This window comes from Cucurbita maxima, unplaced genomic scaffold, assembly GCF_002738345.1.
Source record: "Cucurbita maxima cultivar Rimu unplaced genomic scaffold, Cmax_1.0 Cma_Scf00005, whole genome shotgun sequence".
NCBI lineage: Eukaryota > Viridiplantae > Streptophyta > Magnoliopsida > Cucurbitales > Cucurbitaceae > Cucurbita > Cucurbita maxima.
Genome location: NW_019272021.1, coordinates 5,065,921 through 5,092,333, shown reverse-complemented (window position 1 = coordinate 5,092,333; position 26,413 = coordinate 5,065,921). Strand labels below are relative to the sequence as shown.

Below are 26,413 nucleotides of genomic sequence, written 5' to 3'. Positions count from 1 at the left end.
AAATTCTCAACTATTAAGAGAAAAAAATATATATATATATTTTTTCTGTAAAAAAAATCGAGTATTCTAATCATTTTAAACCTGTTGAGGACAGAACTTGAGTAATATTATAATACCCCAAGTTGATATTATCAGTTTTGACTTGTTATGTATCATCGTTGACCTCATAATTTTTAAAACATTATGGTAGTAAAACATAATTTTTAAAACATTATAGTAGGAAAAGGTTTTTACATCCTTATAAAGAATGTTTTATTTTATTCTGCAATCGATGTGAGATCTCAAAATATGGGTCAGAGCTAACTAGAACTTGAATCTATAAAATAAGATCGAAAAGTCCAAAAGCTCTGCATAACAAGAGTCCGGTTTTTTATTAATAACAAAAAAAAAAAAACACTAGAATCTAGAAAAATGTTGAATATTGACAAAATAATTATTTTATAAGTAAAAAGGACAAGGAAGATTCAAAAAGTTGACTATTAAAGCATAGTGAGAGTAGTCAACGATTAAGACCTATTTTCAATTTTCAAGCTGCTTTTTTTGAATTTCCACACCTGCCTAATTACTACCACACCAATAGTCCACATCTACAAATTACAATTCTACCCCTAGTTTCCATTTCACACTACACTCAAATTTCTCTTTATTTTTTGACAATTTTTCCATCGTATTATTTTTATATTTTTTTTAATAAACATTTTGAATTATTAGTTAATTAAATTATAAATTAATTTATACTCTAAAATCTGAAGGATGTACCAAATAAAATTCAAAAATATTAATGTATTAAAATAATAATAAGGCAATTTAATCTTAAACATTAATAAATAACTCAATTTAGACAAATTATTGTTGATTTATCATCTTCTAAGTCTTAAAAAATAAGGATAAAAATTAAAAATTAATTGATATTTATATTTATAAAAAGAAAAAAAATTCAAATGTTTAATATAATTGAAATTAATAAAATTGAATAGGGTGTAAAGTAGTTGTGCCATAAAAAGGTTGACATTGAAGTGGTGGCCATTATCGGGTATCCATCATGTCGAGATGGGAACTAGAGCTAAATCCAAACAGTCTATGAGTAGGTAGGACGACAAGTCGAATTATTCAATGCTTGGAATTGGCAGCTTCTTATACTAAAGGCTAACTCTAAATCATTCATAATGCACGAGCTATATATATATAAGAAATTATAATAATGATTTATTTTCAACTTAATTTTAAAAAATAAAATGTCTAAATTATTTATTTTAGCATTTTCCATTTTGAATTATATTTTTCAATTTATGTAATTTCTATTTTGTTCCATTTAACTTTTAAATTCTTAATGGTTATAATTTTCATTAAATTTAACCTTTTTTTTTTTTTTCAGTAACCACAACTTCTTTGCCTAACAAATTTCTTCTAGATTTTATATTAAAAAATTAAAAGAAAAATTAAAGAAAAAAAAAACACTACTCTTTTTTTTCTCCTTTTGACTTTAGTGACCATTGAGGAAAGGAGCTTAGAGTTCAGCTGACTGGTCAACAAAGCTAAAAATTGATTGGTCAACTAAATTATTTGGTCAGACTTAATAAGGTAAAAATATAATTAATAATGTCTTTTCTTTTTTAATTATTATTATTTTTTATCATTGATTTTCTACCTAAGAACAACATTGAGTTAACAATGTTATATCCACGCACGATATAATTAAAATTTTGATTGATATTCTTAAATTCAAAAGTTCTAAACTCGGAGTAGTTGAAGATGTGTTATATTATATCCACGAGCAAGTCATGTCAAGGCTAGAGGTCTAAAAATGGGACTTTTTTGTACCTTTTAAGTGCAAAAGTCAAATCTATGTATTTGCACGATTATTAAATCTCAAAATATCTCCCTATGCTTTTTACAAGTTGACTTGCATTTTCATTATTATTTTTTTTTAGCTGGGTTGACTAAACACTGCTACAAGTCTCTTCTAGAAGCGAGAAAGAAAGGCTCCAAGCTAATTTTTTTTTTATCCTAGTTTTTAGATTTGCTCGAGATTTTTTTAAAGTTGAAAATCACGTTATTTTTTAGTTCTATATGATATAAAATGATAATCCTCGAACCCTATAGTTTTTATATCAATTTCAAAAGAGCAAAAAAAAAAGAGATATTTTGTTAATCGGAAGAGTGTTTATAGTTGCAGCGACATAAACAAGAATACCCATTCAAGCTACAGAAACATGTCATACAGAATACAGAATACGAGCATTTCCATCTTGTTAAAGTTCTAGTGGTGCTACCTATAAGACTTAAATGAATAGTTATCATTATTGGGAATTCAAACATTTGACCTCATAGACAAGACCCAATTATATTACGTATAGTTTGAGATTGATTCGAGGCGGAGTAATTGATGTATACTAAAAGAGATGGTTTAAATTTCATAATCTAAAACAAGCTAAAGGGGGGCAGGTGGGCTCTTCCTTCATCGGATGTGGCCCTCGTGGTAGCCCATTTTTCGTTTGGGTTGGATGGCTTCAGTTTATTTTCCTTGAGTTTTTCTGTCAGCACTTTTAATGAATCGGAGACTTCAGCTTTATACACATAGAATTTGGAGATGAGCAGGAAGAGAAAGAAGTTGATGGCACTAAGAACTGCCAAGAACGCGTAGTAATAGTCAAGATGAGAAGCATTCAGGTCGTTCATGATCCATCCATTGCCATGTTTCTCTGTAATATGAGAAACAGTTGAAAGAAGGAAACTGCTTAGAAAGTTTCCAATTCCAAGCGAAGTCATTGAATAGGAAGTGCCTAAACTCTTCATGCTTTCTGGCGCTTGATCATAGAAGAATTCAATCTTTGCTACCTCTGTAAACGCATCAGCTACTCCCACAAGCATGAACTGAGGCAGCAGAGTGAAGATGGTTAAGGGGAGTTCTTGTCTTGAACCATTTTGTCTAGCCACATCAAGTCTGTGCCTTTCGACCAAAGATGCAATTGTCATTATTAAGATATGGAGAATCATTCCAATTCCCATTCTTTGTAGCAGTGTGATTCCTCTTGGATTGTTGGTTAGTCTCTGCATTATCTTAACGAACAACCTATCAAGAACGAACACAAAAAAATCTATCTTCAAGGCTTCGTATGACTTAACTATTGAGGATTGTTGGAAGGGAGTTCCCGTTGGCTAATTTAAGGAATGATCATGAGTTTATAAATAAGAAATACATCTCCATTGGTATGAGGCATTTTGGAGAATCTCAAAGCAAAGCCATGAGAGATTATGCTCAAAGTGGACAATATCATATCATTGTGGAGATCCGTGATTCCTAACATGTTATCAAATCCAAGCCCTTAATTTACCCATGCCAATAGAATCCTCAAATGTCGAACAAAGAAGTTGTGAGCCTTGAAGATGTAGAACAAAAGGTGTACTTTGTTCGAGGGCTCCATATGCCTCAAGGGAGGCTCTATGTTGTACTACTTTGTTCGAGGGGAAGATGGTTGAGAATTATTGAAAGAAATAGTCCCACATTGACTAATTAAGAGGAAGATTATGGGTTTATAAGTAAGGAGGAACACTAATTTCATTGGTATGAGGCCTTTTGGAAGGTTCAAAGTAAAGTCACGAAAGCTTATGCATATTTGTGATTCCTAATATTAACTTCGGAAGCAATATTGGCAATAAATTTTAGCAAACCTGTCGTAGATGATGACGCTGACGAGCATGGAGATGGTAACAAAAGCAGTTAAACTTGCAGGAGGGATTTGAAAGTTGCTACCGAAGCTTCGGTTGAGAGTCCTCCCTTGCTTGATGAAAAGGGTATGTGCTTGTGGCAACATTGTGCTTGGAATGAATGTGCATATCAGAATTGGGATCATTCTCAGCATCTGTTTTGTCTCCTCCACTTGGGTCACTGTGCATAGCTTCCATGGATGAGTACTTGAGCCTATTCTTATGGCAGCCTTGTTGAGGAACCTGCATATGCAGTCAAGAATACAATCTCATTGAACCCCAACTCTTGCACATATACAAATCCAAGTGATTCTAATTTTAGAGATGGGTGACCTTAAGGATGGAGTGGAATCAATCCTGAAAGCTCCTTTCTTAGTGTACTCCTCAAGCTGAAGCTCATGGAGTTGCCTAGGGTCATTTGGAAGAGGCTGCCTCCAATTCCAAGCAGTAGCGAAAATGACCTTAGCCATTCTGATAAAGGGGCTTCCAGTGGGGAGCTTGTGCCTGTACAAGGGTGTGCCAGCAGCAAATATGAGAATGGCTATTGCAAGGCCGACCGTGGGAATGCCATATCCCAAGCTCCACCCCACATTGTCCTGTATGTAAACAAGAGTGGTGGTGGCAAACAGAGTGCCGAAGAAGATGCTGAACATCCACCAGTTGAAGAAGGACAGCTTCTGGGCCTTCTCTTCTGGATGGAAGTCATCGAATTGGTCGGCTCCGATCGTTGAGATGTTCGGTTTGGTTCCACCGGTGCCGAGAGCCAATGTGTAGAGTGCGGTGAAGAACACAGCGAGGTGTAGCCTAGAGGCCGGCTTGCAGTGTTCTATATTTGGTTCCGAACATGGAGGGGGCTTCAGGCTTGGCATGGACACTGCCAGTGTTAGAAGAGACATTCCCTGTGAAATGAATTGGTAGAGTTCAGAGCAACCCAAAAACCTTATAATGATTGAATTGTTAGAAATAACGACTCTCCACGATGATATTGTTCACTTTGAGTATAAACTCTCATGGTTTTGCCTCCGGCTTTCTCAAAATGCCTCGTTCCAGTAGAGATGTGTTCCTTACTTATAAACATATGATCATTTTCTAAATTAAGACTCCCTCTCAACAATTTTCCTCCCGAACAAAGTACATTATAGAGCCTCCCTTGAGACCTGTGGAACCTTCGAACAACCTCCCCTTAATCGAGGCTCGACTTCTTCTCTGGAGTCCTCGAACAAAGTACACCATTTGTTCAACACCCCTCAAACAAAGTACACTATAGAGCCTCTCTTGAGGCCTATGGAGCCCTCGAACAACCTCCCCTCAATCGAGGCTCAACTCCTTCTCTGGAGTCTTTGAACAAAGTACATAATTTGTTCGAAACTTGAGTCACTTTTAACTACACCTTCGAGGCTCACAACTTATTTGTTCGACATTTGAACATTTTATTAACATGACTACGTTAAGGGCATGACTCCGATACCAAGTTAAGAATAACGACTCTCTACAATAGTATAATATTGTCCACTTTGAGCATAAGCTCTCGTGACTTTATTTTTTGCTTCTCCGAATGGAGAAATGTATTCCTATAAATTCATGATCATTGCCTAAATTAGCTATGTGCACTCCCTCTCAGCAATCCTCAATATAAATTACCAAAAAGCAGATGGCGGAGGCGACGATGAAGGTGCGGTAACGGCCGAGATGGGCGTCGGCAATGTAAGCTCCAAGGATTGGAGTCATCCAAACGGTTCCAGTCCAGTTGGTGACATTGTTAGAGGCGGCGACGGTGCCTTGGTGAAGCTTATCGGTCAAATAAGTAATAAGATTGGAGAATATGCCGTAGTAGGCCGTCCGCTCGAACACTTCGTACACTGTACAAATAGCTTCCATTAATCCATTTTGATTAAACTAATAACAAGAATCAGAGATATAGTTTTAATTAATTTACCAACGATGAAGAAGCAGGCTGACCAGCCGCCTCTGTGGGAGCGACGGACGGGGTTGCCTTTTAGATCGACGGTTCCGTCTTTGGTGTAGCCGTCAACCCCACTCTCTTCTGCAACAGCGCCTGTCGCCATTGATGGCCAAGGAGATGTATCGCCTACTCTCATTGCTTCAGCTTTTCCTTTCAACCTGGAACGACTCCTTCCCTTTTAAGTCTTCCTCTCTCTCTCTCTCTCTCTCTCTCTCTCTAGTCAACCAAATTACTATTCCTTAATAGCTTTTAATTAGATAAATCATGGAGCTATATATTCCATTTTTCTCGTTAAAATTTTCATTTATGACTTTAAAAAATATTTATGGATAATTTCTGATTTTTTAATCTAATTTCAATTAAATATATATATATAACATAGTATATATATAATAAATTAGTCTGAATTCCGGTGACTTGTGTTCTCCCTTGTTAAATGAATATCTCTATTTTTAATTAAACAATCGTGCTCTTGAATATGATATCAAAATAACGGGTAATATGTATATTTTTTAGGTTTGGGTGGGAAATTTGTTATAGAATATATATTTTTTCTTAGCATATTATTATATTCAACCATCGTGGTTGACAAAGGAGAGTGAGAATGAGGTATCATATCTAGTTGAATTTGACATTTGAAATTTCTAGTATAAATAGGTTAAGATAAATCCATCTCGTGATTCACCTTTAGAACAATAAATGCAATGTTGAATTAAAACGTGCATTTTCACCATTCACATTATTTTAAATGTCACGTAGGGACCAGGTTGCAGTTTGAAATTAATAACTTGTAGGATTGACTTTCGAACCATAAGGTTAAGGTTTAGTCAAACGACTAGACTGGTGTTTATTCATGCAAATCACATTTATTAATTTCATATTTTGGATTAAAAGAAAAGACATGATTTATACCATTGACTTCCTTTTATTTATTTATTATTGTAATTATTTAATTTGACTTGGTCATGTTTTCCAGCGAGCTACCTTGACTAATAACAGAGTCATAGCCCAAGACATAGGAGGAGGAAAAAAAATATCGAGCAATTAAATTATTGATATTACTTATTATTTTACATTTTTATTTTTATCTTTTTATTTTTATGTTGATTTCTTAAACATAAAGTTCGGTTATATATATATATATATATATATATATATATATAAAGTGATATTAAGTATGTTATTAAAAATATGAAATCATTCTTCATATGGACAATCCAACTGCTTTCAAACTCAAAAATTGGGCAGGCCCATTTGTATGGGCCTTCTGCTCCAAAACGGCCCAATGGGCCCACATTCACCCAGGGTTAGACACTGGTCGTTAAAAATAAATAAATTATAGCGACCAACAAATAATGATATAGATGTATAATTTTTAATGAATAAAGAATTTGATTTATCAAAAATAAATCAAATACAATTTTATATATATTTGAATATAAAATTTAAATTATATTAAATAAATCAATTAATTTTTCTAGAGATTTAAAAAATAAAAATTTATTAGATAATTATTTTGTAAGTGAATAAATACAAAAATAAATAAATAAATAAAATTGTTTTAAAAAAAATGGAAATCGCGAGAATTCGACAGGCTGCCAACGATGAACGTAAGAAGAAAAGGCAAAACTGATATTTGCTTGATCGAACGGTCAAACAGCACTACTATAATCCAACGGTGGGTATAATTTTTGTTATTTTATTTAAGATTATATTTTATTGTTTATAATTACCCATTGGTGTACCCAACCGCCGTGTGGCAATAATCATCCGTCTTCTTTCGTTACAGAGAGAGATTGAGAGAGTGGGAGAGAGCTCCATCGAAATGGAAGGTAGTAGCAGAGCTAGCGCAATCCGTCAGCTGCAGGACGCGAAGCGCTTGTCGGGAAAATCTTGCAACCAGATAGCGGAAGAGACTGGCCTCACTAACGTCTATGTCGCTCAGCTTCTCCGGCGTCAAGCGCAACTTAAGCCTGAGACTGTCCCGAAATTGAGGGCAGCCTTGCCTCATCTTACCGATGATCATATTCAAGAGATGATGCTGCCGCCAATGAGGTGCTACGATCCTTGTTTGATCCAAGAACCTACGATTTACAGGTGGATTATCTACTAATTCGTTGTTTATGGCTTTCCTTTCACCATTTTTCTTTATGAAGTTCGCTGTGGATTTTAATCGCTTGAATTTTTTTTGGTTTAGGGGAAATCTAGTATTAGCATACGGTGAATTGAATAATCATTTGTATTTTCTGGACGCTGTTTAGTTAGTAGAGCAATCCGATCAATTAACCGCTATTATATTTCTATATGAATAGCCTCTAATTTTGATAAATGCTTATGCATGAGTAATCGGCTAATCGAGCTTACTTCCAGTGGATTTTCTCGTCTGTACTGACTTAAGACTTCATTGGATATAGATTGAACGAAGCAGTTATGCATTTTGGCGAGAGCATCAAAGAAATTATTAATGAGGAGTTTGGCGATGGAATGTAAGTTGATTTATCCGAATTTTTTTTCTTCTTTTCGACCTGAAATCCATAATAGATTGTAAATTTTTAAATCTTAAGATTGATAAACAACTTTTTTCTAATATGGCTGTTTGATGAATATATAATGTTTTGTGTTCTACAATCTAAAACCATATTTAAAACCTTAGCCACATTTCAACAAAAACGAATCAGGCTTTGATTTCTAGTTTTGAACATCTGACTAGACAAAAAAAATTTAGTAGTTAGATTACAGGTAAATAAATTCTTAGGATACAAGCTTACTTTTAAAGCAAAAGAACTAAAAGATAAAATGGCTTCTTTAATTCCCTCGACGTTATCAAGGAAGCTTCTGGTACTCAATCTTTGAATTCTTAGTTTGGATGTAACAATGAATAAACAAAAGACATAAAACACAAAACATATTTTATTCCTCTTTCCAAGAATTCTCGATCAGGAAAACTAGAGAATCATTCAAAGAAAAACATTAATAATTCAAGTACTTGAGACCCTTCAACTCATACTGGAACATAAATGTGTGATGATTGTTGAGAGATGAGTCCCACATTAGCTTATTTCCTTTTAGGGGAAGATCATGAGTTTATAAGTAATGAATACTATCTCCATTGGTATGAGGCTTTTTGGGGAAATCAAAAGTAAAGTCATGAGAGCTTATGCTCAAAATGGACAATATCATACGATTGTGGAGATCCGTGATTCATTCTGATATAATTAGTTTGAATCAGTTCCAGGGGTAGCATAGCAAACAACATTAATAAATGTAGTGGTCTAGAGAATGCTAGGATATGGAAGTAGAGAAACTTATTTGAAAATTTTGAAGTTACTGAAAGATGATATTGTAGCTCTGGAGCTCATATCAGTCATCTGCTCAGACTCAGATGTCTTCAAGTGTTCTTTCAGTTTGATGTTGGAAATTTTGTGTTGTGTATCAGATTCATATGAAACATGTGTCTCAACTTCATAAGAAATTACCAGTCAAGATTTTCTTGTGATTCCTTGCGATCATATTCAGTGCATCAGATACAAATCTTCAATGATTCATTATATGTTTGTATGCCCAAACATTTCATTATAAACAACCTGTTGTCCTTCAACTCGGTAAACTTCAACACGCCTCACAGTCAAAACCAATGAGCTTTAATCTTTAGTGGAGATTCTGTCGAAGAAACTAATGTATAATATAATCATTTCAAGGTCTAATTTATGTTTACTAGTATGTCAGCCATAGACTTCTACTGCTCAGTCGACAAGGTCAAGGGTGTTGATGGGAAGGACCGTGTTGTGATAACATTTGATGGTAAATATTTGCCCTACACAGAGCAGGTTAGTTTTCATTTCAACATCCATGACCATTACCATTACCATTACTTTTTCATGAAAGTAAGTAAACATTCTAAATTTACCCATCTTTCTGTTGATATGAATCTGTAGAAGGTAGAGCATATGGCTTCCAGACGACCGTCGTAGGAAAGTTGAGCGCGATTCTAAAGCTTGCAACATGGTTGCTGTAAGAATCTGCTCTTTTTTTCTCCCTGCAGTGTAATTGCTTTGCATCCTTCATTTGAAAATCTTGTATAATAAAATGTGAAGCTGCTTGCTTTTGTGTATGAAAGCCTCATAGCAATGTTCTTATGGCTTTCAAGTGTTTCTATGTGATCCTGTCATGGCCAAGTTTGTCCTGGGTGACTTTGTTAGCTCTAAATTGATTGTCTATCAGGTCATAGACGTGCAATTGTATCTTGTACCGAGTCAATAAAAGTGTCTTTATTTAGAAGTTGTTTGCTACACTAGCTTTTACCAACAGACTGTCTCGATGGAACTTTCCTACGCTTATTTCAAAGTTGCAAATATCAACGACGACGACTCTAATGTAGATCGCTACATTATTTCAAGTGACTCAATTTATGTTTGAAATATCAAATAATTTCTATGTCGAGTAATTTTGGAACATTTATATAGAGTAACATCGGTGAGAATAAGAGTGGAGTAAGTATTAATCTTTATAGGACAAGAGTGATTTTGTTTATAAGAGTATTAGGTATAGTTGATTCAAATTTATAGTTAAATGTTTTTTTTTTTATATAAAAAAATAAAAAAAATAGAAGCTTTTAATCATGGGCCGTAAAGAGAAAAAGGGCAGGCCCAATAAGAAAAAAAAGGAAGACCGTACAGAGAGCCTTCTTCTATTAAAACCCTCGAAGCCCCATTCTTTTACCGCATATCCACATTTCATCACGATAAACCCTTACTCGGTAGCCTTCGATGGCGTTATCTGTTCTTCGAGCTATGGGTTCCACAGCCCGCCTCTCTCTTCTTCACAGGCGCCTCTTCTCATCCTCAACCACTCTTACACATCCTCCTTCACCCCCTTTTCTCACTCTTTGCCGTCGATCTCTCCCTCCACTTTCCCATGTCGTTCGATCTAACCCTTCTGCCTCCAGGTACACCTCGATTCGCTGCCGCGTCAATCGGACAGGTAACTCGTCGTACTCTCCCCAGAACTCTAACTCCAACTTCAGCGATCGTCCACCCACTGAGATGGCGCCTCTTTTCCCTGGCTGTGACTATGAGCATTGGCTTATCGTTATGGACAAGCCTGGAGGTGAGGGTGCCACTAAACAGCAGATGATTGATTGCTACATTCAGACCCTCGCTAAAGTTCTTGGCAGGTACTTCAGATTATATGATGTATCTTTTGCCTGATTTGTTTGCTATATCTGTTGGTTTCTGGTTTGATTTTGGCCCTGTTTATATTCTTTGAACAGTGAAGAGGAAGCGATGAAGAAGATTTATAATGTTTCTTGTGAGAGGTATTTTGGGTTTGGGTGTGAGATTGATGAAGAGACGTCCAACAAGCTCGAAGGTATGTGTTGAGGTCATTATCTTCAGTTTTGGTCTTCTCGTGCCCTAATCAGTTTTCATTTCCTTTCCTTTCTCGCATTTCAAATTATTTCTAAGGCATTGTGAAATTAATGGAGGGATGTATAACTTGAAGTTTGTATTGATGATTTTTGTTGGAATCTTTGTTAACAGGTTTGCCTGGTGTTCTATTTGTTCTACCCGATTCTTACGTTGACCCTGAAAATAAAGACTATGGGGGTAAAGATTTATAACTTCAATTTTCTTCTCTTTTTTTTTTTTCATCAAAACCCAATCAGAGAGTTCATGAGAGATAATGATCTTTATCTCTAAAAGGACCATCTTGGATAAGCCGCTTTCAAGCAATTGTCGACTTTAATTTATGGCATATTTATAGCTTTCTTTGGTACACTGACGCGCATACTCCTATTCCCGTCTACAGTACACTGACCCGCATTTGAACATCCTGTGTTATAATAATTTGTTCTAATTTGTTCATGAGTATTGTTGTGGCGGGTAAATATTGACGGTGAGAGCCTATGTAAAAAAGTTAACGTAAGTTCATCTTGGCAAAGCTAATCCAGTTTCTTAGACAATGTAGGGCTTGGAATAAATGTTACTCTTGAGTGTCCTGCATTTCTTATTATTTCTGGATATGCAGGTCAGTAGAGATTAACATTATCTATGTTAAGTCCATCTTGGCAAAGCTAAATCAGTCTTGTAGGCAATGTTTAGTTTTGAATGCTAATGGACTCACAACAAATGTCACTCTAGACTGTTCTGAATTTTATGTATTTTGTGGAGATTCAGATCAGTAGAGATGAAACATTGACTTTGCTTATTGATTGAATTTATTGTAAGTGTCAGTTTTTTTCCCTGGACTTACTTCGTTCCTACTTTATTAGCTTTGTTTCCGTGGTGTGGGAAAGTGTTGAGGGAATAAGAGTTTGCTCTTCAATAGGTTATTATTAAATTCGTTTATAGTCCATCTTGGCAAATCTAAATTAGTCCTTTGGACAATGTTTAGCTTTGAATGCTAATGGACGTACATCAAATGTCTCTCTTGACTCTTCTGTTCTCTTTATACTTTGTGGGGATGCAGATCCGTTAAGATGAAACATTATAAGACCTGCTTACAATGTTTTGTAAGTATATGTATCCAATGCATAGATTTTTTGTTCAAATAAAGTAGGATAACTAGCTTTCTGGGAATTGAATAAAATAGATTGTTTTTCATCTTTCAACAGGTTACTTATTGAATGTGTACAGTCCATCTTGGCAAACCTAAATAGTCTTTCAGACAATGTTTAGTTTTGAATGCTAATGGATTTTCATCAAATGCCAATCTTGACTGTGATGTGCTCTTCTTACTTTGTAGAGATGCAGATCAATAGGGATGAAACATTAATGCTTGCTTCAATTTACTTCAGTCCATCTTGGCAAACCTAAATAGTCTTTCGGACAATGTTTAGTTTTGAATGCTAATGGACTTACATCAAATGCCTCTCTTGACTGTTTTGTACTCTTCTTACTTTGTAGAGATGCAGATCAATAGAGATGAAACATTAAAGCTTGTTTCAATTTATTTAAGTCTTATCTTTCCAGTACTTAGTTTTTTATTCTTGATAAATTATGCCAAATAGCTTTCTTGCATCCTATTTTAATAGTTGAAGATCAATCTTTTGGTTGATAGATAGTATGAAAGAAAAAGAGATTGCTCCTCCAACGGGTTATTTAATGAATGTGTGTATAGTCCATCTTGGCAAACCTAAATCAGTCTTCAAGACAATGTTTAGTTTTGAATGCTAATGGACTTAGAGTAAATGTCTTTCTTGTCTGTTCTGTGCTTTTTATACTTTGTGGAGATGCAGATCAGTAGAGATGAAACATCAAGTTAGCTTATAAATACTTAAGAGTAAAGTCCACGAGTTGAGATGGTTCCAATGAATGAAATTGCAGGATTAAGTGAAAATGATATTTAATAGTTTTCCCTTTTGGCAGAGCTCTCTCTAGTTGTTTGGTTGGTTTAGGATGTCTAGTTTTGAGTGCTCGTGTTTCATTGACTTTCAGCTTGTTAGTAGTTGTCAATAAATGATTTTGAGTCATTATGATATATTAATGCCATTGTTTGTGTTGGGTGCAGCTGAGTTGTTTGTGAATGGAGAGATCGTTCAAAGGTCACCAGAGAGACAGAGAAGGGTGGAGCCACAGCCACAGAGAGCTCAAGATAGACCAAGGTATAATGATAGAACCCGCTTTGTGAGACGCAGAGAAAACATGAGGTGATGCATCCATTCGATAAGTCGAGAAGATGTGCATACGACTAGAGAGAGGGGAAAGGGAATCTGGAATCAATGGAAAGGCAAATTGAAAAACTTGCAGCAATTGGAATCAAGAAACTGAAGTATTTGCTATATATATATATATATATATATAATCAATACCTCTACTACGTAAAAGAGTGTCATGCTCAGTAGATGGTAACTTCGGTTGTTGATGAACATGGATAAAACTTTGCACATTTGAAGTTTATATTAACTACAACTATTCTTTGGCACAACGTAGCTCTGTAGTGGACTTGAGCAAATGATGTAGGGGCAGAGGAACTGAGCAATGATGCTGGATTTGCCTAAGGCTTTGAAGTTTCATTTCTGTGCTTTCTATAATTTGCTACAACATATCCTTCATGAAGAGTGCAAAAGCCCTCTCCCCCGGTATGAATAATATATAAATAATTATTATAAATAATTAATCAAGTTATAAAGCAACTTTTTTATATCATAATAACCTGAAAAATGAAGAAAATTTATAGAATATGTTAAAGATATATTAAAATTAATTATTATTTAATATCTCTTATAATTTTTTCATTCTTTCCTTGATTTTAATATTTAAAACTTAAGATTTTAGATCTATTTTTATTAAAAATGATAAAAAGAAGTGGTTTTTTTTTTTTAACTTTTATATTTTCCCCTTGAATATATATATATATATATATATATTATATATAATATTTTCAAAATTACGGAAGCATTATCCAGCCCAACACAAGAAAGCTTATCCCTTTTTCCTTCAGAAACAAAACCAGAGGCTTCTCAACTTACAGAGAACTCCGCTCAGAAACAATGGCAGTTTCCGCAGTCTTAGGCTTTACGCCGGTCAGTTCTTCCGGTGTAATGGCAGCGTCGTCATCGAAACTTCACTTCAGAACTAAACCCAATCCCGAGCTAGGGTTTCTCTCTTCTCAATTGAGCGGCATCAAAATCTCCTCCAACCACTCGCTGATCTCCCCTTCACCCATTTCTGCTCCTCTCAGACCTGCGCTTCAACCTGTTGCACGTAATCCCCTCTTCTCTACTCTTGCTTACTATGTTTTGTTTTCTGGTATATGATTGTGTTCGACCCTTTTGGGCTCTGATTGCATGCCTGGATGTTCTTTTCTCATTCTTCATCTCAACCATTTTGTATTTGAATTAGGTTTCTAAATCAGCCAGATGCCTGATTGCTTTATTAATCACTGTTTAACCGTGGCATTGGAATGTTGATTCGTAGCTGTTTCTTTGAATGGGAATTGGGAACCATCTCATACTTGCTTTGGTCATTTTCTGTTTCAGGTAGAGTTTGCCCCTTTACTGGGAAGAAAGCAAACAAGAAGAACTTGGTTTCTTTCTCGAACCACAAGACCAAGAAATTGCAGTTTGTAAATCTTCAATACAAGAAGGTTTGGTGGGAAGCCGGGAAGCGTTTTGTCAAACTACGCCTGTCAACAAAGGCTTTAAAGACCATTGAGAAGAATGGACTTGATGCTGTTGCTAAGAAAGCAGGAATTGATCTTCGTAAGGAATGATTATATAATTCATGCCTTTAATTTTACTCTTAGACTTTGAGGAAGATTTGTCGAATTGCACAATCATGTCGTATCCTGCTGGTTTTTGCCTATCCTTGTTGTTAGTAATCTGTTCATTTATGTCACATTATTCTTGTATCCTTGCTTTCCTCCATTTGGCAATGAAGCTGAAATCCATCCCTTTTCCTTTCTGGGTTTCATGAATGATACACTCTTTTAGAAGTCCAGCCACACTGATTTTCTCTATATGGACATGTCCCTCAGTTAAAGATAAGATCAATTGATAGATAGTGTAGAGAGCTGCAAAACCAGGCTCTAAGAACAGGCATCATCAAATTAGGTATCACTTTTAGGTGACTCTAAAACCTCAAATTTGATTTCTGCATCTTTCCATTGCCCTTGAGAACAGCCCACAAGGGCTGCAGTGTGCTGTAGTAGATGAAGCAAGTAATAGCCCTGTAGGTATTTTATTTTGCTGTCACAGGAGAAATATCCTTCTTTATGATATCCAAAACTAGTCTTTCAAAATTACCAACAGCACTAGCAAGCTACGAGCTGCCAAGTTTTTCAACCCATTTAAGAAGAAAGGAAAATTTTGGTTACTCGTATGCCTCTTTGAATCGTCTCTATGGCCCGAAGAAGAGAAGCATTACCTTTCTAACTAGTTTAAGGGTCCGCACTTAGAAAGACGTTTCAAACAGAGTCTAAAGAGATTGAGAATGAATGAAAGATGTTATTTAATGTTCGATGGAAATAAGTAGAGAGCTCTGTTATTTTAAGGTGGTCAGTGCTCCATAATAGCCAAAATGAGTTTTGCTAATGATCATTGATATACATTGAGGCACAAAGTTCAAATCTCCATACCCACTTATTATACTAAGAGAAATGAATTGTTTTTGCAAAGTATATCTATTATATAAAAATACTAATATTTGGTGCCACAATTGAACTCAACTTCTCCTATATACGGACAATGCTTCATTAATTCGCTTTACAGATCAAACTAGTAAATTCTAATGCTGAAAAGAACACAAAAAAGAAGATTGGCTAGAAGACTTTGTTATTTACACACTACTTTGTGGCAATCATCTAATACTAATGTTCCTAATCCTGAAAAACAAAATGCAGCAAGCAAGATCTTGAGAACAACATTAGAATTAGGATAGCAAATTCCCACTTCTCTACATGTAAAGAAATCCAGTGTTCATCATCTGAAAGGTTCAACCGGTGCTGACTCTTCAAGCAGAGATGCAGCCTCAAAGCATTCCGCAACCTCCAGTGCAGATGCCCTGACATCAGCTTTATATAGCAGCCCGAGACTGTACCAAGCAGAAGGGTTTGCTCGATCAAGTCGAAGGGCGTCGGTTAGCAAGCTTCTTACCACAGGAAATGACTGACTCCCACCTAGCTGTTGGAGAAGACAGGCAGTGGATATCAAGCTGGGAACATGGCCGGGATCAATGTCCAATGCTTTGTTGTATGCTTGCAAAGCATCTCTTGGAAGACCCTTGGATTCATAGAGTAAACCTACCAGATTCGTCAAGTTATGAATTCATTATAGAACATTGAAGATATCAGGGTTCCAGGGTGTTCTTGATTCATCAACGTGGATCAAGCAATTGATCCAAAAATTAATATATTGTGTGCTAACCTTCAAATAGAGCTACAAAGTTCGGATGATGTTTTACCTGTGGAATGCCATTTGGAAGCAGAATACGGATTGATTTTCTGCAATTTTGATAGACATATCTCAGCATCCCGCCACTGAGACAAGCTTGTGTAGATATTGGCCAAGTCATGCCATGTATCAATTTCCAGACTTCTCTCAGATTTTCTCACATCCTGTATGATGGTGAAACAAAGGAATAAATGAATTAATTGTTAACAAAGGCACCAAATCATGTCTTAAAAGACAAGTATATTCAGTTTTCAAGCGAGGCGCCCGATACCAATCTTAATTCTCAGTGAAATCTCTTCAGAATTTAGAGTGAAATCATTAGACGATCATATAATAAGACCACAAGAAGAAGCTTTGATCTGTCCCAATTCGAATCCCTTACCTTTGAAAGCATCTTTCCAACGCCACTACTTTTGGTCTGGACTTGAATTATAGCAAGAAGTTGAGTATATGTTTCTATGCCATTCTTTAACTGGCCCTGTGCTATCTGGAGCTTAGCTTTAGTTCGTAAAAGTTCCCCCTGTTCCCACTTCCCTGTCTGCTCAAGAGCAGCATTGAGTACAGTCTCTGCATCAACAAATCGTTGCTGGGCGGACAATATTCTGGCCAAGAGTAAATAAGACTTCAGACTAGAGCCAACCTCGAGGTTCACTAACTGTTTTGCATAGTATAGAGCCATATCCAGCTTCCTTTGTTCAGCATATTCAAGACAAAGATGATAAACAATGAATGGATCTCTTTGTCTCATCAGCTGCTCAGCAGTTTGTAGTGCCTTGAGCGCTTCAGACTGTTTCAGAGCTTTCTGAGAATCGGAAGCAACTAATTTGGACATAACCGACAACAGCACGCCAAGTAAACAATTAGCCACCGAAGCCATCTGAATGCATTTACCACGCAGCTCCGAAAGCACTCTCAATGTGTATGTCACCCCCTCATCAAGACAGACCAACATTTCCCCACAGAGCTTTGAAGCCAGCAACAATTCCAGTAGACAGTCTACATTCTCTATGTTACTCAAGAAGTTCTTCAAAAGATTCAACGCAACTAAGCTTTTACCTTCCCCATAGTAACAAAGAGCTAAGGTGCAGTATTTTTCTTTTCTGCTTATAATTCCTGGAGGCAATTGTTCAACCTCATTAGCTAAAGTACCAAGTTCCCCTGAAATAGACAGAGCAAACGAGAGATGCTCTATTATTGAGGGGTCCCATACAATCAATCCAAGTATATATTTTCTCATCAGAACCATTAAAAGAAGAATGGCCTCTTCCATATTACTTCTTGGCACGAATGAGCTTTCCATCTGTGAACGGAGATTGGGAGGACTTGCATCACAACCACTATAGAGAAGGAATATTGCGCACTCTTTTTCTATTTTTGCTCTGGTTTCCATTTCCAGATTCCATTGATAGAGAAGGGCACGCCTATATGACAAGATTGATTCTTCTGGAGACCCGGCAGATTTCCACAATTCTGGAAGTAATTCAACAGCCTTCGTTAGTGTCTCTTGCAATTTACAATCAATAGCAAAGTTTTCAGGTAAGCCTTCTGGTAAAGCAGATTCCACAGTGTCCAGAATTAGTTTGCATGATTTGGCCGCCTCTGCAGATCATATACAAAAAGGAAAGATTATAAATATTTTGTTGAGGATTGTTGGTGGGGAATCCCACATCGGTTAACTAAGAGGTTGATCATGAGTGTATAAGTAAGAAATACATCTCCATTGTATGAGATCTTTTGGGGAAACTAAAAGCAAAGTTATGAGAGCATATGCCCAAAGTGGACAATAACATACCATTTGGAAGATTCGTGGTTCCTAACATGGGGGAGAGAGAAGAGAAAATACCTACAAACCTTCCTAAACCTTGTAATGACTTTGCTTTCAGAAAAATAGCTTCAAGAAGCAAACTAATGGCATGCATCGACATATTAGGCACAGCATCACATTGTGACTGGCGTCTATTTTGTTCATATCTCGTCGAAATGGAAGATTTTATCCTGGAAATTACAGCATCAATATCTATTCCTTCAAAAACTTGAAGAGCAGCTTCTATGTTTCCCTTTTGATACTCCAGCCTTCCTAGTAAAGCTCGTGCTTCCTAGAAAATTAAAAGGTACTGTAGCTCAGTTTCATCAATAGAAAACATAACATTTCTAATATACTTAGACACCCTCTACAACGTGTTTTCAAACAGAATAATCTCTATTACGTTAGGTTGTACACGGTCAGATTGAATCTATAAGCAAAATTTGAAGAATTTGTACAGACCCAAACTTTAGTTGAGTAAACACCTCAATCTGTTTAGTTGACAGATCTGCCTCATGAAAGTACTTTTTTCAGGTGATGTCCTCAACAAAAAATCAGAATGATCTAATCCTATACCAAGAACACAGTGAGTTTCTTGCCTCTTTCACTAAACAGTGATTTCATAATTGACGATAGACAAACCTCATAATTCAGATAGCCACTCTCACGAAGAGATGATTCAGCTTCTTCAATGTTGACATTATCCACCTTTGGTTCCACCTCACCCGTTCGGGATGAAAAGCCACTAGCTGAATAATCTCGAGTTGCCAGAGAATCTGATGAGTGAATCATTTCATCTACTCTTAACTGATCCCCTGAACGAATACAATTTATCATCTTCCTGAATTTACTCTTGAAGCCAAAAATTTGTTGGTTAATCCAGGCCTTTGCTCTCATGCTAGCTCATTCCACCTGAAGATCTGCAAATACAGATGGAATAAAAGTGGAAAAAAGATAAGGAATTCTTATAAACAAGTTTCAGTAAGATGAAACGCCCAATTCCCATTCAGTAAAGCCTTGTACTACAATGTTCTTTCGACAACCAGTGCAAAATACAGAACACAAAATGTTCTAGCAGTTTCTAGTTCTTGTTCTTTCAATTATCCTTCCTAAAATAACTACTACCATATTGGAACCCATCAGTTCTTTCCATAGAAAGAAATCCATAACAGGAGAAGAACAAGGAAATGGTGAAAATTATGGAGAAAAACATAAGCAGTGACAAAATGAACTGGAACTCACTCTAAGTAGACATCATAATGCAGCAAAATTGTATGATTACTAAAGCTAAAGAAGAAGAAGAAGAAGTAGAAGAAAGAAAGGGAAACCCACAGGAGCATCATGGAGGAGAGGCAATGCGATCAGAAAAACATCAACAAAGAAAAGTGATCGACCAAGCCCACAAAGCATCAACTCCACCGTGCATTCTCCAGTTCTCCCCAAAAAAAAAAGGCCATCAAACTTATCTTCCTCAGTAAGAATCCAAGGTCCCAACGACTGTACTCTCTTTCTGGGTTTTATTTTTTCAATCCTTCTTTTCATTACGGACAGTACAAATTTGGATTCAAAGTCAAAGCACAGGCTGGAATCCCGAGTCTGAACAATACGCATGATTTTGTTCTAAATTTTTCTAATCAATAAAAGATCTCACATCTCATGCCGAAGTATTTATATTTTAATATGCAGGGCCCAATTTGGAAACCCCTCCCTTACAAGTCAACAATTGCCGGAATACATAAGGAACTGTTTCAGTGCCACTTTGTTTACTCTCCATTTCATCATCATGCACACCATAAAACAAGGAAGAAAGTGTAAAATTAGAGTAGGTATTTTTAAGAGTGAGGTCAAAAACAAGATCGTGAAATCGGCTTAGCTCGGAGTTACTGAAAAGTATGAATAAAGATGAGTTTGGGAACGAATCATTGGCAATCAAATAGCATTAGAAAATAGGAAAAGTAACAATAATTAAGAGAATGAGAGAAAGCAGGTTTTGGGGGACTGAAAGTAAAATAGAGTTACTTACCTACCAAAGTGGAGGACAAGCTGTTCCCCATTGAAATGATTAAGGGGAAGGACGTCCGGCTCAGACATGGCGCTACTAAATGCCAAAGCGCTTCACACAAGCCGACTCATGGCAGTCGCCATTAATGAATTGAATTGAATCCGCATTCAATTCAGTATTGAATTCGATTCAGGATTCACAATGCTTGTGTTGGTTGGTTGGTTGGTTGGAATTGCAGGATTCACAAACTTCAATTCCCTTCATATAATGTTTCTTCAAATTGCATACTTGCCCCCTTAAATTTCAATTTTACACGTTTAGTCCTTTTAGTTTTTATAATTGTCTGACAAGTGCTTACACTTTTTAAATTTGCTATTAAGTCCTTCAACCTTTCATATTCAACCTTTTCTAGCTTAAACTAAATGAGCGTTAAAATGTGAAAAATTGGCGTCTGCAAATCATCATGATTTATGGGCCTACATCACCAATTAGCCCAACGAAAATTGGGTCCGATTTCGGGTCACAAATATTGTAAAAGTTGGGCCCAACGAAGCTTGGGCCCAATTCGGTCACCAAGATTGTAAAGGTTGGGCCAGATTTCGGGTCACAAATATTGTAAAAGTTGGGCCCAACGAAGCTTGGGCCCGATTCGGTCACCAAGATTGTAAAGGTTGGGCCAGATTTCGGGTCACAAATATTGTAAAAGTTGGGCCCAACGAAGCTTGGGCCCAATTCGGTCACCAAGATTGTAAATGTTGGGCCAGATTTCGGGTCACCAATATTTATGGGCCTACATCATCACCTATTAGCCCAATAAAACTTTGATCTGACCTATCTAAATTCATGAAAACTAAATTGTTTTATTGTTAAATTTAATATATAGGCATTGTGATTTTAAATGCATATTAATGCATTAATGTGAGTAAATAATTAAAAATAAATAAATTTGTAAAGGTAAGTTGTGATAATAAGTTTTAAGTTTTTAAAATAAAAAATTAATCATTATCACCTTAAATAATATCGAAACTTTTAGAAATTAATTTCGTAAAAAAAACGTTGCAAACAATTAAATAAAAAAACTCGTGGCTGATTTATTTACTTACTATTTTTGTATTTTTTTAATTAAAAAAAAGGCATTTCCTAATTTTTAAGTTAAAAAGGCAAAGCAGGCGTTGTCGTTCGCTGAAGATCGTGGTTTTGAACACGACGAAATCCAACGGTGCCGGCTTGATTAAGATCATTTTCATTCTTACGTGGCATGAGTTGGACGTGGCCAATATTCATTGGCTTGACCAGTCAACGTCATACTTTCCATGCGTCTCGTGCGCATAAGATGGCGTGTATAATTACGCCACGTGTCAACGCAGGCGAAAAGTATTTTGGAGGTGACATAATTTACGGGATTATATATCATTTTTAATATCCATACTGTTAGTTTAATAATAAAGTAATATAGCTATTAAAATATATATAGGGGTAAATAAAATAATGTGCCAATATATTTTTCAGGTGAATAGTAGATTTAATAAAGACAAACTATAAATTAATAGTATATGCATAAAGTTATGAGAGTGAATAATAGACCTCAGTGAATTTTTATTTACCTAACAAAATTTTATATACTAAATTTATTTATTTATTTATTTATTTATTTAATTCTCTTCGTTTTTGCAAGAGTATTTCTTTTTTTTGATTTTTTGATTCTCCATGTGGTGTAGTTATTGGGTAATCAATGTATTCAATTTCCCACCTATACTTTTAAATATATTTTGATTTAATGACCTCTTAATTATTCGATTTAATTTCGTAGATTAATGTGATGTCTTTTTGATACTCTTATTTGTTATATTATTTTTTTTTAGAAAATATCATGAAAATCAAACCAATAATTAAAGTGAAAGAAGATGTCAGATGCAACATATAAATTAGATTAATTTTCTTTTACTTAAAGAATACTAAATTAGATTATTTGGGCTGAATTATTGGCATCAAAAATCAAACACGAATAAATAAATAATATAATATATATATTTATATATATATAAGGGACGGCTCCGCTGAAGCGCATGGATCAAGATTGAGGACGAAATAGAGGGAGTGACATTTTCCAAGGGTATTTCGGAAATTTCACTGTTGGAGAAGGGGTATAATTGGAAACTTCTATTACATAAAACCGGGGAATTCGCCTTCGCCTCATTTTCTCCCTTCCTCACTCTCTCTCCTCCTCTCTTTCTCTCTCTCTCTCTCTCTCTCTCGTTCTGATTTTTTCTTTGTAATCTGAACGGTATTTTTCTCTGTCCGTCGTCATCTCCGCCGCTGGCCGAGTGGCGCCACTGGTAAAACTACCGTCCGTACGCCGATCCAACAAGTGCTCTCAGGTTCCATCCGCCACCATCTGGATCCGATTTCATTCAAACATTGACCCCTTTCCCCTATTTTCATTCCCAATTATAAACAAAAATTCATATTTTTATTTTTTTATTTTTAATTATTTATTCGCTTTCAAACCTTTTCCCTTTTAGCCTTAACTTACGTTATCCCCATTTTTTTTAAGCCCTAGCACTCATTATTATTCATTTCTTTCCCTTTTTACCCTTTCGCCAAATTGTTCCCATAAAAGAGGGAAAAAAAAACTACAAAATCTTGTTGGACGATTTTACCCCTGAGGATATCAACTTTCTACGGTTCTGCCACCGTTGAATCCGAGTGTTCGTTGGGACCTGGTTTACGTGGCATTTAATAAAGTGCACGCAATGAGTTTCCATTTCCACATCCGTGGGCTGCTACCGCCTGGGCCATCCAGAAAAAGAAAGGAGCCGGCGGCTCTTAAAGCCAGTGAGCCACCAGTTTCGTCGAATCGGCTACTAGCCGGGTACATGGCTTATGAGTTTCTGACAAAAGGGACCATCTTGGGCCGGGAGTTTAACCCGGGTCAAGCCGAAGCAATCCCATCCGCCGCCGCTCAGTGGAAGAAGTCGAAGTCGGAAGCGGCGCCGCCAGAGATCTTGAAGAAAGAGCATCAGATTCAGAGCTACACTGAGGTGGCGACCATTTTGAAGACTACTGGGGCTCATATACCCGAAATCGTGAACCCGACCCAACTGGGTCGGTGGCTTCAAAAGTAACACAACCAAATCGCGAACACATGGCGAAATCTTATTGATTAGCTTTTTGTCCACGTCATATTTGACCGAGTCTTCGATGATATTGACCATGAGACGACACAGGCTGTGACTGAAAACTCTGTGCGATGAGTTTCCGACAGCCGGCGGCCGGAAAAACCAGAGGGACAGTGGTAGATTAGTTAGATCTGTGGTGGGTTCTGTTTCTTTTTTGTGTTTGTTGAGAATGGATGAGGATATATATATATATATCAAAATTATGAGCTGTTCTGTAGTTAAATTATTCTCTATTATTATTTTTCTAATGTGTGGAAATGTGAAGGGCATTTGCATGGATGACAAGCGGCAATTGGCGGTGACAAATATATGAAATGAATGTGGCAATGGATATTAAAAGTGAATAAAATTCATTAAAAAAGATGAAGCAGACTAGCTTTTGTCGTTATCTATAGTGGAACAACAAGGAAGAACATGCATGCATGCCCAATCTTTGTCTCTCTTTCTTTGCTTTTTAAATTTTCTTCCTTAAATTTTTTATTTTAAAAAATATATTATACTCAATTTTTTTATTGGATTATCGGGTAAACACCCTTCCTATTACACCGATTGAAGGAGTAACGAAACATTCATTGTAAAACTGTGAAAACTAGACACGTTTTAAAACCTTGAGGGGAAGCCTAGAAGAAAAAGCACCTTGAGGGGAAGCTCGAAAGAAAAGGCACCTTGAGGGGAAACCCGATAGATAAGGCACCTTGAGGGGAAGCCCAAGAAGAAAAAACATCTCGAGGGGAAGCCCAAGAAGAAAAAACATCTCGAGGGGAAACCCAGAAGAAAAAACACCTTGAGGGGAAACCCGTAAGAAAAAAACACCTGAAAGGGAAACTCATAAATCTCACCCAAACAGGCTTGTTTTAAAAATTTGAAGGAAAACTTAGAAGAAAAAAAAAGTTAAAAAAGAACCGTGCCTCTTTGGAGTCGACTTGTTTACTAGGATTGATAATTGAAACGGGTGAAGTCGAAAGAAAGAGACTTTTGATTGAAGCTTACACGGGGATGATTCAACGAGACAATGAATAAGTTTTATTAAAAAAAAATAATTAGGAAAATAATTAAGATGGTGTAAATCAATTGTGATGATAAATCCATACCTTTTTCCTTACTCATATTATGATTAATCAATTTTTAAGGATTGACTACTAATTATTATCATTGCAAATCTTGTACAAAATCATTATATGCTCTCAACTAATTAAGTTTTAGTTAACGCTCAAATCACTAATTATATTCTTGGCCATCACCATTTTTCAATTTATATAAAATAATAATAATAATAATAATAATAAATTTCCATTTCATTTAGAATAAAGGCTTTTTGGGCTATTTATATTGCCAAGCCCACAATTAAGGCCCATACAATACTGGGCCCTCATTGAAATTGGGCCGTTAGATCATAATAAACATTTCTGGCTCCACCACGTTTTGTAGGGGAACTCCAAACAAATCATAATTTACCCATTTAATTTAAATAAAAAAAAAACAAAAAATCCAAGAAAAATGCAAAAGTTAATTAATTCTCTTTTTCTTTTGGGGAAAAGAAATTGAATGGAATTCACTATTTGGTTGTTTGATGTTATGCTTTTGATATCATCACCACTTCCAAAGTATTGGTAGCTCATTGGCAGGTTTTCTTGAACCATAAATGGTAACCTTATTGGAAACAATCATTTTTTCTCGTTTTATGGACCATTTCGGTTCTTTTTAGGACTCAATAATGGACCGTGTCGATGTCTTATTCATTAAACTATGTTGTTTTGGTCGGAATTTAGTGAGAGAAATGGGTGTGTGGGTGTGTTCCATTTGTGGTGAATGAGTTGTGTTGGGGTTCAATTATTTGGCACCTCTTATTTTTTCTTCAATGTTCCCCACTAATAAACACTGCTCAGGTTTCACCATATTTTGTCTTTATTCACATTCACATGCTTTCTTCGAAAATATAGAATTGCTTTAAGCCAAACATGATTAATTTTAGAGTTTTTATGATTGAGTCTCCGAAAAAAACGTGCACTTTATTGATATAAATAGTAACTATCAAGATCACTCTTATTCGGATGTGGTTTTAATAGTTCATTCGTGTATCATTTCTTTACTCGAGCGTCACATATTTTTTAAGTCAAACATTTTAGTAGTGAACCCTACCACTTTTACGTTCTCTTGCAATTGTACCATTAGAGAATGAAAACAGTGTAATGAAAATGATGGGTCTATATCCAATAAAAAAAGGGTTAAGTGGAGAGTTTTTAGGCTGAGATCTCATGTACAAGAACACATCTTTATTATATATTACTAACAATTTTTGATATCTAAGGATACATGTCCTTTTAACATATTTTATTTTTACTCGTACACTTTTCTGTTTAGAAATTAGCGGGGAGTGATAATGATATTAAAAGTTGTATGGTATTGGTGGAAGCATGGGAAATGGTTCATGGGTTCAAACCACAGTGATGAGCAAAAGAATTGAAATGTGTGATCGTTCTTCAACATACAAAACAATCCTAAGAAGAGGCAATAGCAGAAGGAGCCCTAAAAGATGGTGCACAAAATGGGGCTGCTGGCTGCTGGCTGCTGGCTGCTGCAGTTCCTAAAGTGATTGAAAAGAAAAGCAATGGATATGGGGATTAATTAACACTACGAACCTTCCATTATCAAATGTATATTAACATCACTCGTGAATTATTGCATTCAAAATCAGGACCAAATTGAAATCCAACAATATGGGATTTCATTATTTTTTTTTTTTTGGAGCTAAATAGGTTTGTTTGGCCTTTTGAGGTTCCAAAAGCCTTCTAAGATTTTGTGTGTTAATTTTTTTTTTTTTTTTTTTTTTTTTTTTTTTTTTTTTTTTTTTTTTTTTTTTTTTTTTTTT

The 26,413-nt window shown here is 35.8% G+C and overlaps 6 protein-coding genes across 9 annotated transcripts; 4 read left to right on the top strand and 2 right to left on the bottom strand.

Moving 5' to 3' along the window:
• Positions 1-2,252: 2,252 nt before the first annotated feature.
• LOC111479111 (protein NRT1/ PTR FAMILY 5.2-like) lies at positions 2,253-5,826 on the bottom strand. Its single transcript, XM_023123597.1, has 5 exons — positions 5,645-5,826; positions 5,350-5,567; positions 4,042-4,607; positions 3,673-3,951; positions 2,253-3,073 (listed from the first exon to the last, which is right to left on the bottom strand). Exons 1-5 carry the CDS (start codon positions 5,805-5,807, stop codon positions 2,422-2,424), a joined length of 1,878 nt encoding a protein of 625 aa, XP_022979365.1. The 5' UTR covers positions 5,808-5,826; the 3' UTR covers positions 2,253-2,421.
• Positions 5,827-7,417: 1,591 nt separating this feature from the next.
• LOC111479117 (cyanate hydratase) lies at positions 7,418-9,949 on the top strand. The gene is made up of 4 exons (XM_023123606.1): positions 7,418-7,768; positions 8,086-8,157; positions 9,390-9,498; positions 9,607-9,949. The coding sequence occupies exons 1-4, from the start codon at positions 7,497-7,499 to the stop codon at positions 9,640-9,642; spliced, it is 489 nt and encodes a 162-aa protein (XP_022979374.1). The 5' UTR covers positions 7,418-7,496; the 3' UTR covers positions 9,643-9,949.
• A 442-nt stretch (positions 9,950-10,391) lies between these two features.
• LOC111479115 (multiple organellar RNA editing factor 2, chloroplastic-like) lies at positions 10,392-13,682 on the top strand. Its single transcript, XM_023123602.1, has 4 exons — positions 10,392-10,844; positions 10,941-11,038; positions 11,209-11,274; positions 13,178-13,682. Exons 1-4 carry the CDS (start codon positions 10,438-10,440, stop codon positions 13,318-13,320), a joined length of 714 nt encoding a protein of 237 aa, XP_022979370.1. The 5' UTR covers positions 10,392-10,437; the 3' UTR covers positions 13,321-13,682.
• Positions 13,683-14,039: 357 nt separating this feature from the next.
• LOC111479118 (50S ribosomal protein L28, chloroplastic) lies at positions 14,040-15,072 on the top strand. The gene is made up of 2 exons (XM_023123607.1): positions 14,040-14,373; positions 14,649-15,072. The coding sequence occupies exons 1-2, from the start codon at positions 14,160-14,162 to the stop codon at positions 14,879-14,881; spliced, it is 447 nt and encodes a 148-aa protein (XP_022979375.1). The 5' UTR covers positions 14,040-14,159; the 3' UTR covers positions 14,882-15,072.
• A 789-nt stretch (positions 15,073-15,861) lies between these two features.
• Positions 15,862-20,598, bottom strand: LOC111479109 (protein NPGR2-like). Of its 4 annotated transcripts, none has more exons than XM_023123592.1 (6): positions 20,387-20,598; positions 19,006-19,283; positions 18,403-18,655; positions 16,942-18,158; positions 16,570-16,723; positions 15,862-16,408 (listed from the first exon to the last, which is right to left on the bottom strand). In XM_023123592.1, the coding sequence occupies exons 2-6, from the start codon at positions 19,258-19,260 to the stop codon at positions 16,089-16,091; spliced, it is 2,199 nt and encodes a 732-aa protein (XP_022979360.1). In that variant the 5' UTR covers positions 19,261-19,283; positions 20,387-20,598; the 3' UTR covers positions 15,862-16,088. The 4 variants fall into 4 exon arrangements, with proteins under 4 accessions (XP_022979360.1, XP_022979361.1, XP_022979359.1 ...); XM_023123593.1 differs by having other exon boundaries at positions 20,391-20,598; XM_023123591.1 differs by lacking the exon at positions 20,387-20,598 and adding an exon at positions 19,696-20,000.
• Positions 20,599-23,118: 2,520 nt separating this feature from the next.
• On the top strand, positions 23,119-23,490 carry LOC111479265. Its single transcript, XM_023123815.1, has one exon. It carries the CDS (start codon positions 23,119-23,121, stop codon positions 23,488-23,490), a length of 372 nt encoding a protein of 123 aa, XP_022979583.1.
• The last annotated feature ends 2,923 nt before the right edge of the window (positions 23,491-26,413 follow it).

What these genes read in the sequence shown, in the direction of transcription:
- LOC111479265 (XM_023123815.1), top strand. Translation starts at nt 23,119, where the DNA reads ATGAGTTTCCATTTCCACATCCGTGGGCTGCTACCGCCTGGGCCATCC.
- LOC111479115 (XM_023123602.1), top strand. Translation starts at nt 10,438, where the DNA reads ATGGCGTTATCTGTTCTTCGAGCTATGGGTTCCACAGCCCGCCTCTCT. An exon ending in GACGTCCAACAAGCTCGAAG is followed by an intron (nt 11,039 to 11,208) that starts GTATGTGTTGAG and finishes CTTTGTTAACAG; the next exon opens with GTTTGCCTGGTGTTCTATTT. An exon ending in TGAAAATAAAGACTATGGGG is followed by an intron (nt 11,275 to 13,177) that starts GTAAAGATTTAT and finishes TGTTGGGTGCAG; the next exon opens with CTGAGTTGTTTGTGAATGGA.
- LOC111479118 (XM_023123607.1), top strand. Translation starts at nt 14,160, where the DNA reads ATGGCAGTTTCCGCAGTCTTAGGCTTTACGCCGGTCAGTTCTTCCGGT. An exon ending in TGCGCTTCAACCTGTTGCAC is followed by an intron (nt 14,374 to 14,648) that starts GTAATCCCCTCT and finishes TTTCTGTTTCAG; the next exon opens with GTAGAGTTTGCCCCTTTACT.
- LOC111479117 (XM_023123606.1), top strand. Translation starts at nt 7,497, where the DNA reads ATGGAAGGTAGTAGCAGAGCTAGCGCAATCCGTCAGCTGCAGGACGCG. An exon ending in GAGGAGTTTGGCGATGGAAT is followed by an intron (nt 8,158 to 9,389) that starts GTAAGTTGATTT and finishes TATGTTTACTAG; the next exon opens with TATGTCAGCCATAGACTTCT. An exon ending in ATTTGCCCTACACAGAGCAG is followed by an intron (nt 9,499 to 9,606) that starts GTTAGTTTTCAT and finishes ATGAATCTGTAG; the next exon opens with AAGGTAGAGCATATGGCTTC.
- LOC111479109 (XM_023123592.1), bottom strand. Translation starts at nt 19,260, where the DNA reads ATGAGAGCAAAGGCCTGGATTAACCAACAAATTTTTGGCTTCAAGAGT. An exon ending in GTGGCTATCTGAATTATGAG is followed by an intron (nt 18,656 to 19,005) that starts GTTTGTCTATCG and finishes TTAATTTTCTAG; the next exon opens with GAAGCACGAGCTTTACTAGG. An exon ending in AGGTTTAGGAAGGTTTGTAG is followed by an intron (nt 18,159 to 18,402) that starts GTATTTTCTCTT and finishes TATGATCTGCAG; the next exon opens with AGGCGGCCAAATCATGCAAA.
- LOC111479111 (XM_023123597.1), bottom strand. Translation starts at nt 5,807, where the DNA reads ATGAGAGTAGGCGATACATCTCCTTGGCCATCAATGGCGACAGGCGCT. An exon ending in AGCCTGCTTCTTCATCGTTG is followed by an intron (nt 5,568 to 5,644) that starts GTAAATTAATTA and finishes CTATTTGTACAG; the next exon opens with TGTACGAAGTGTTCGAGCGG. An exon ending in GATTCCACTCCATCCTTAAG is followed by an intron (nt 3,952 to 4,041) that starts GTCACCCATCTC and finishes CTGCATATGCAG; the next exon opens with GTTCCTCAACAAGGCTGCCA.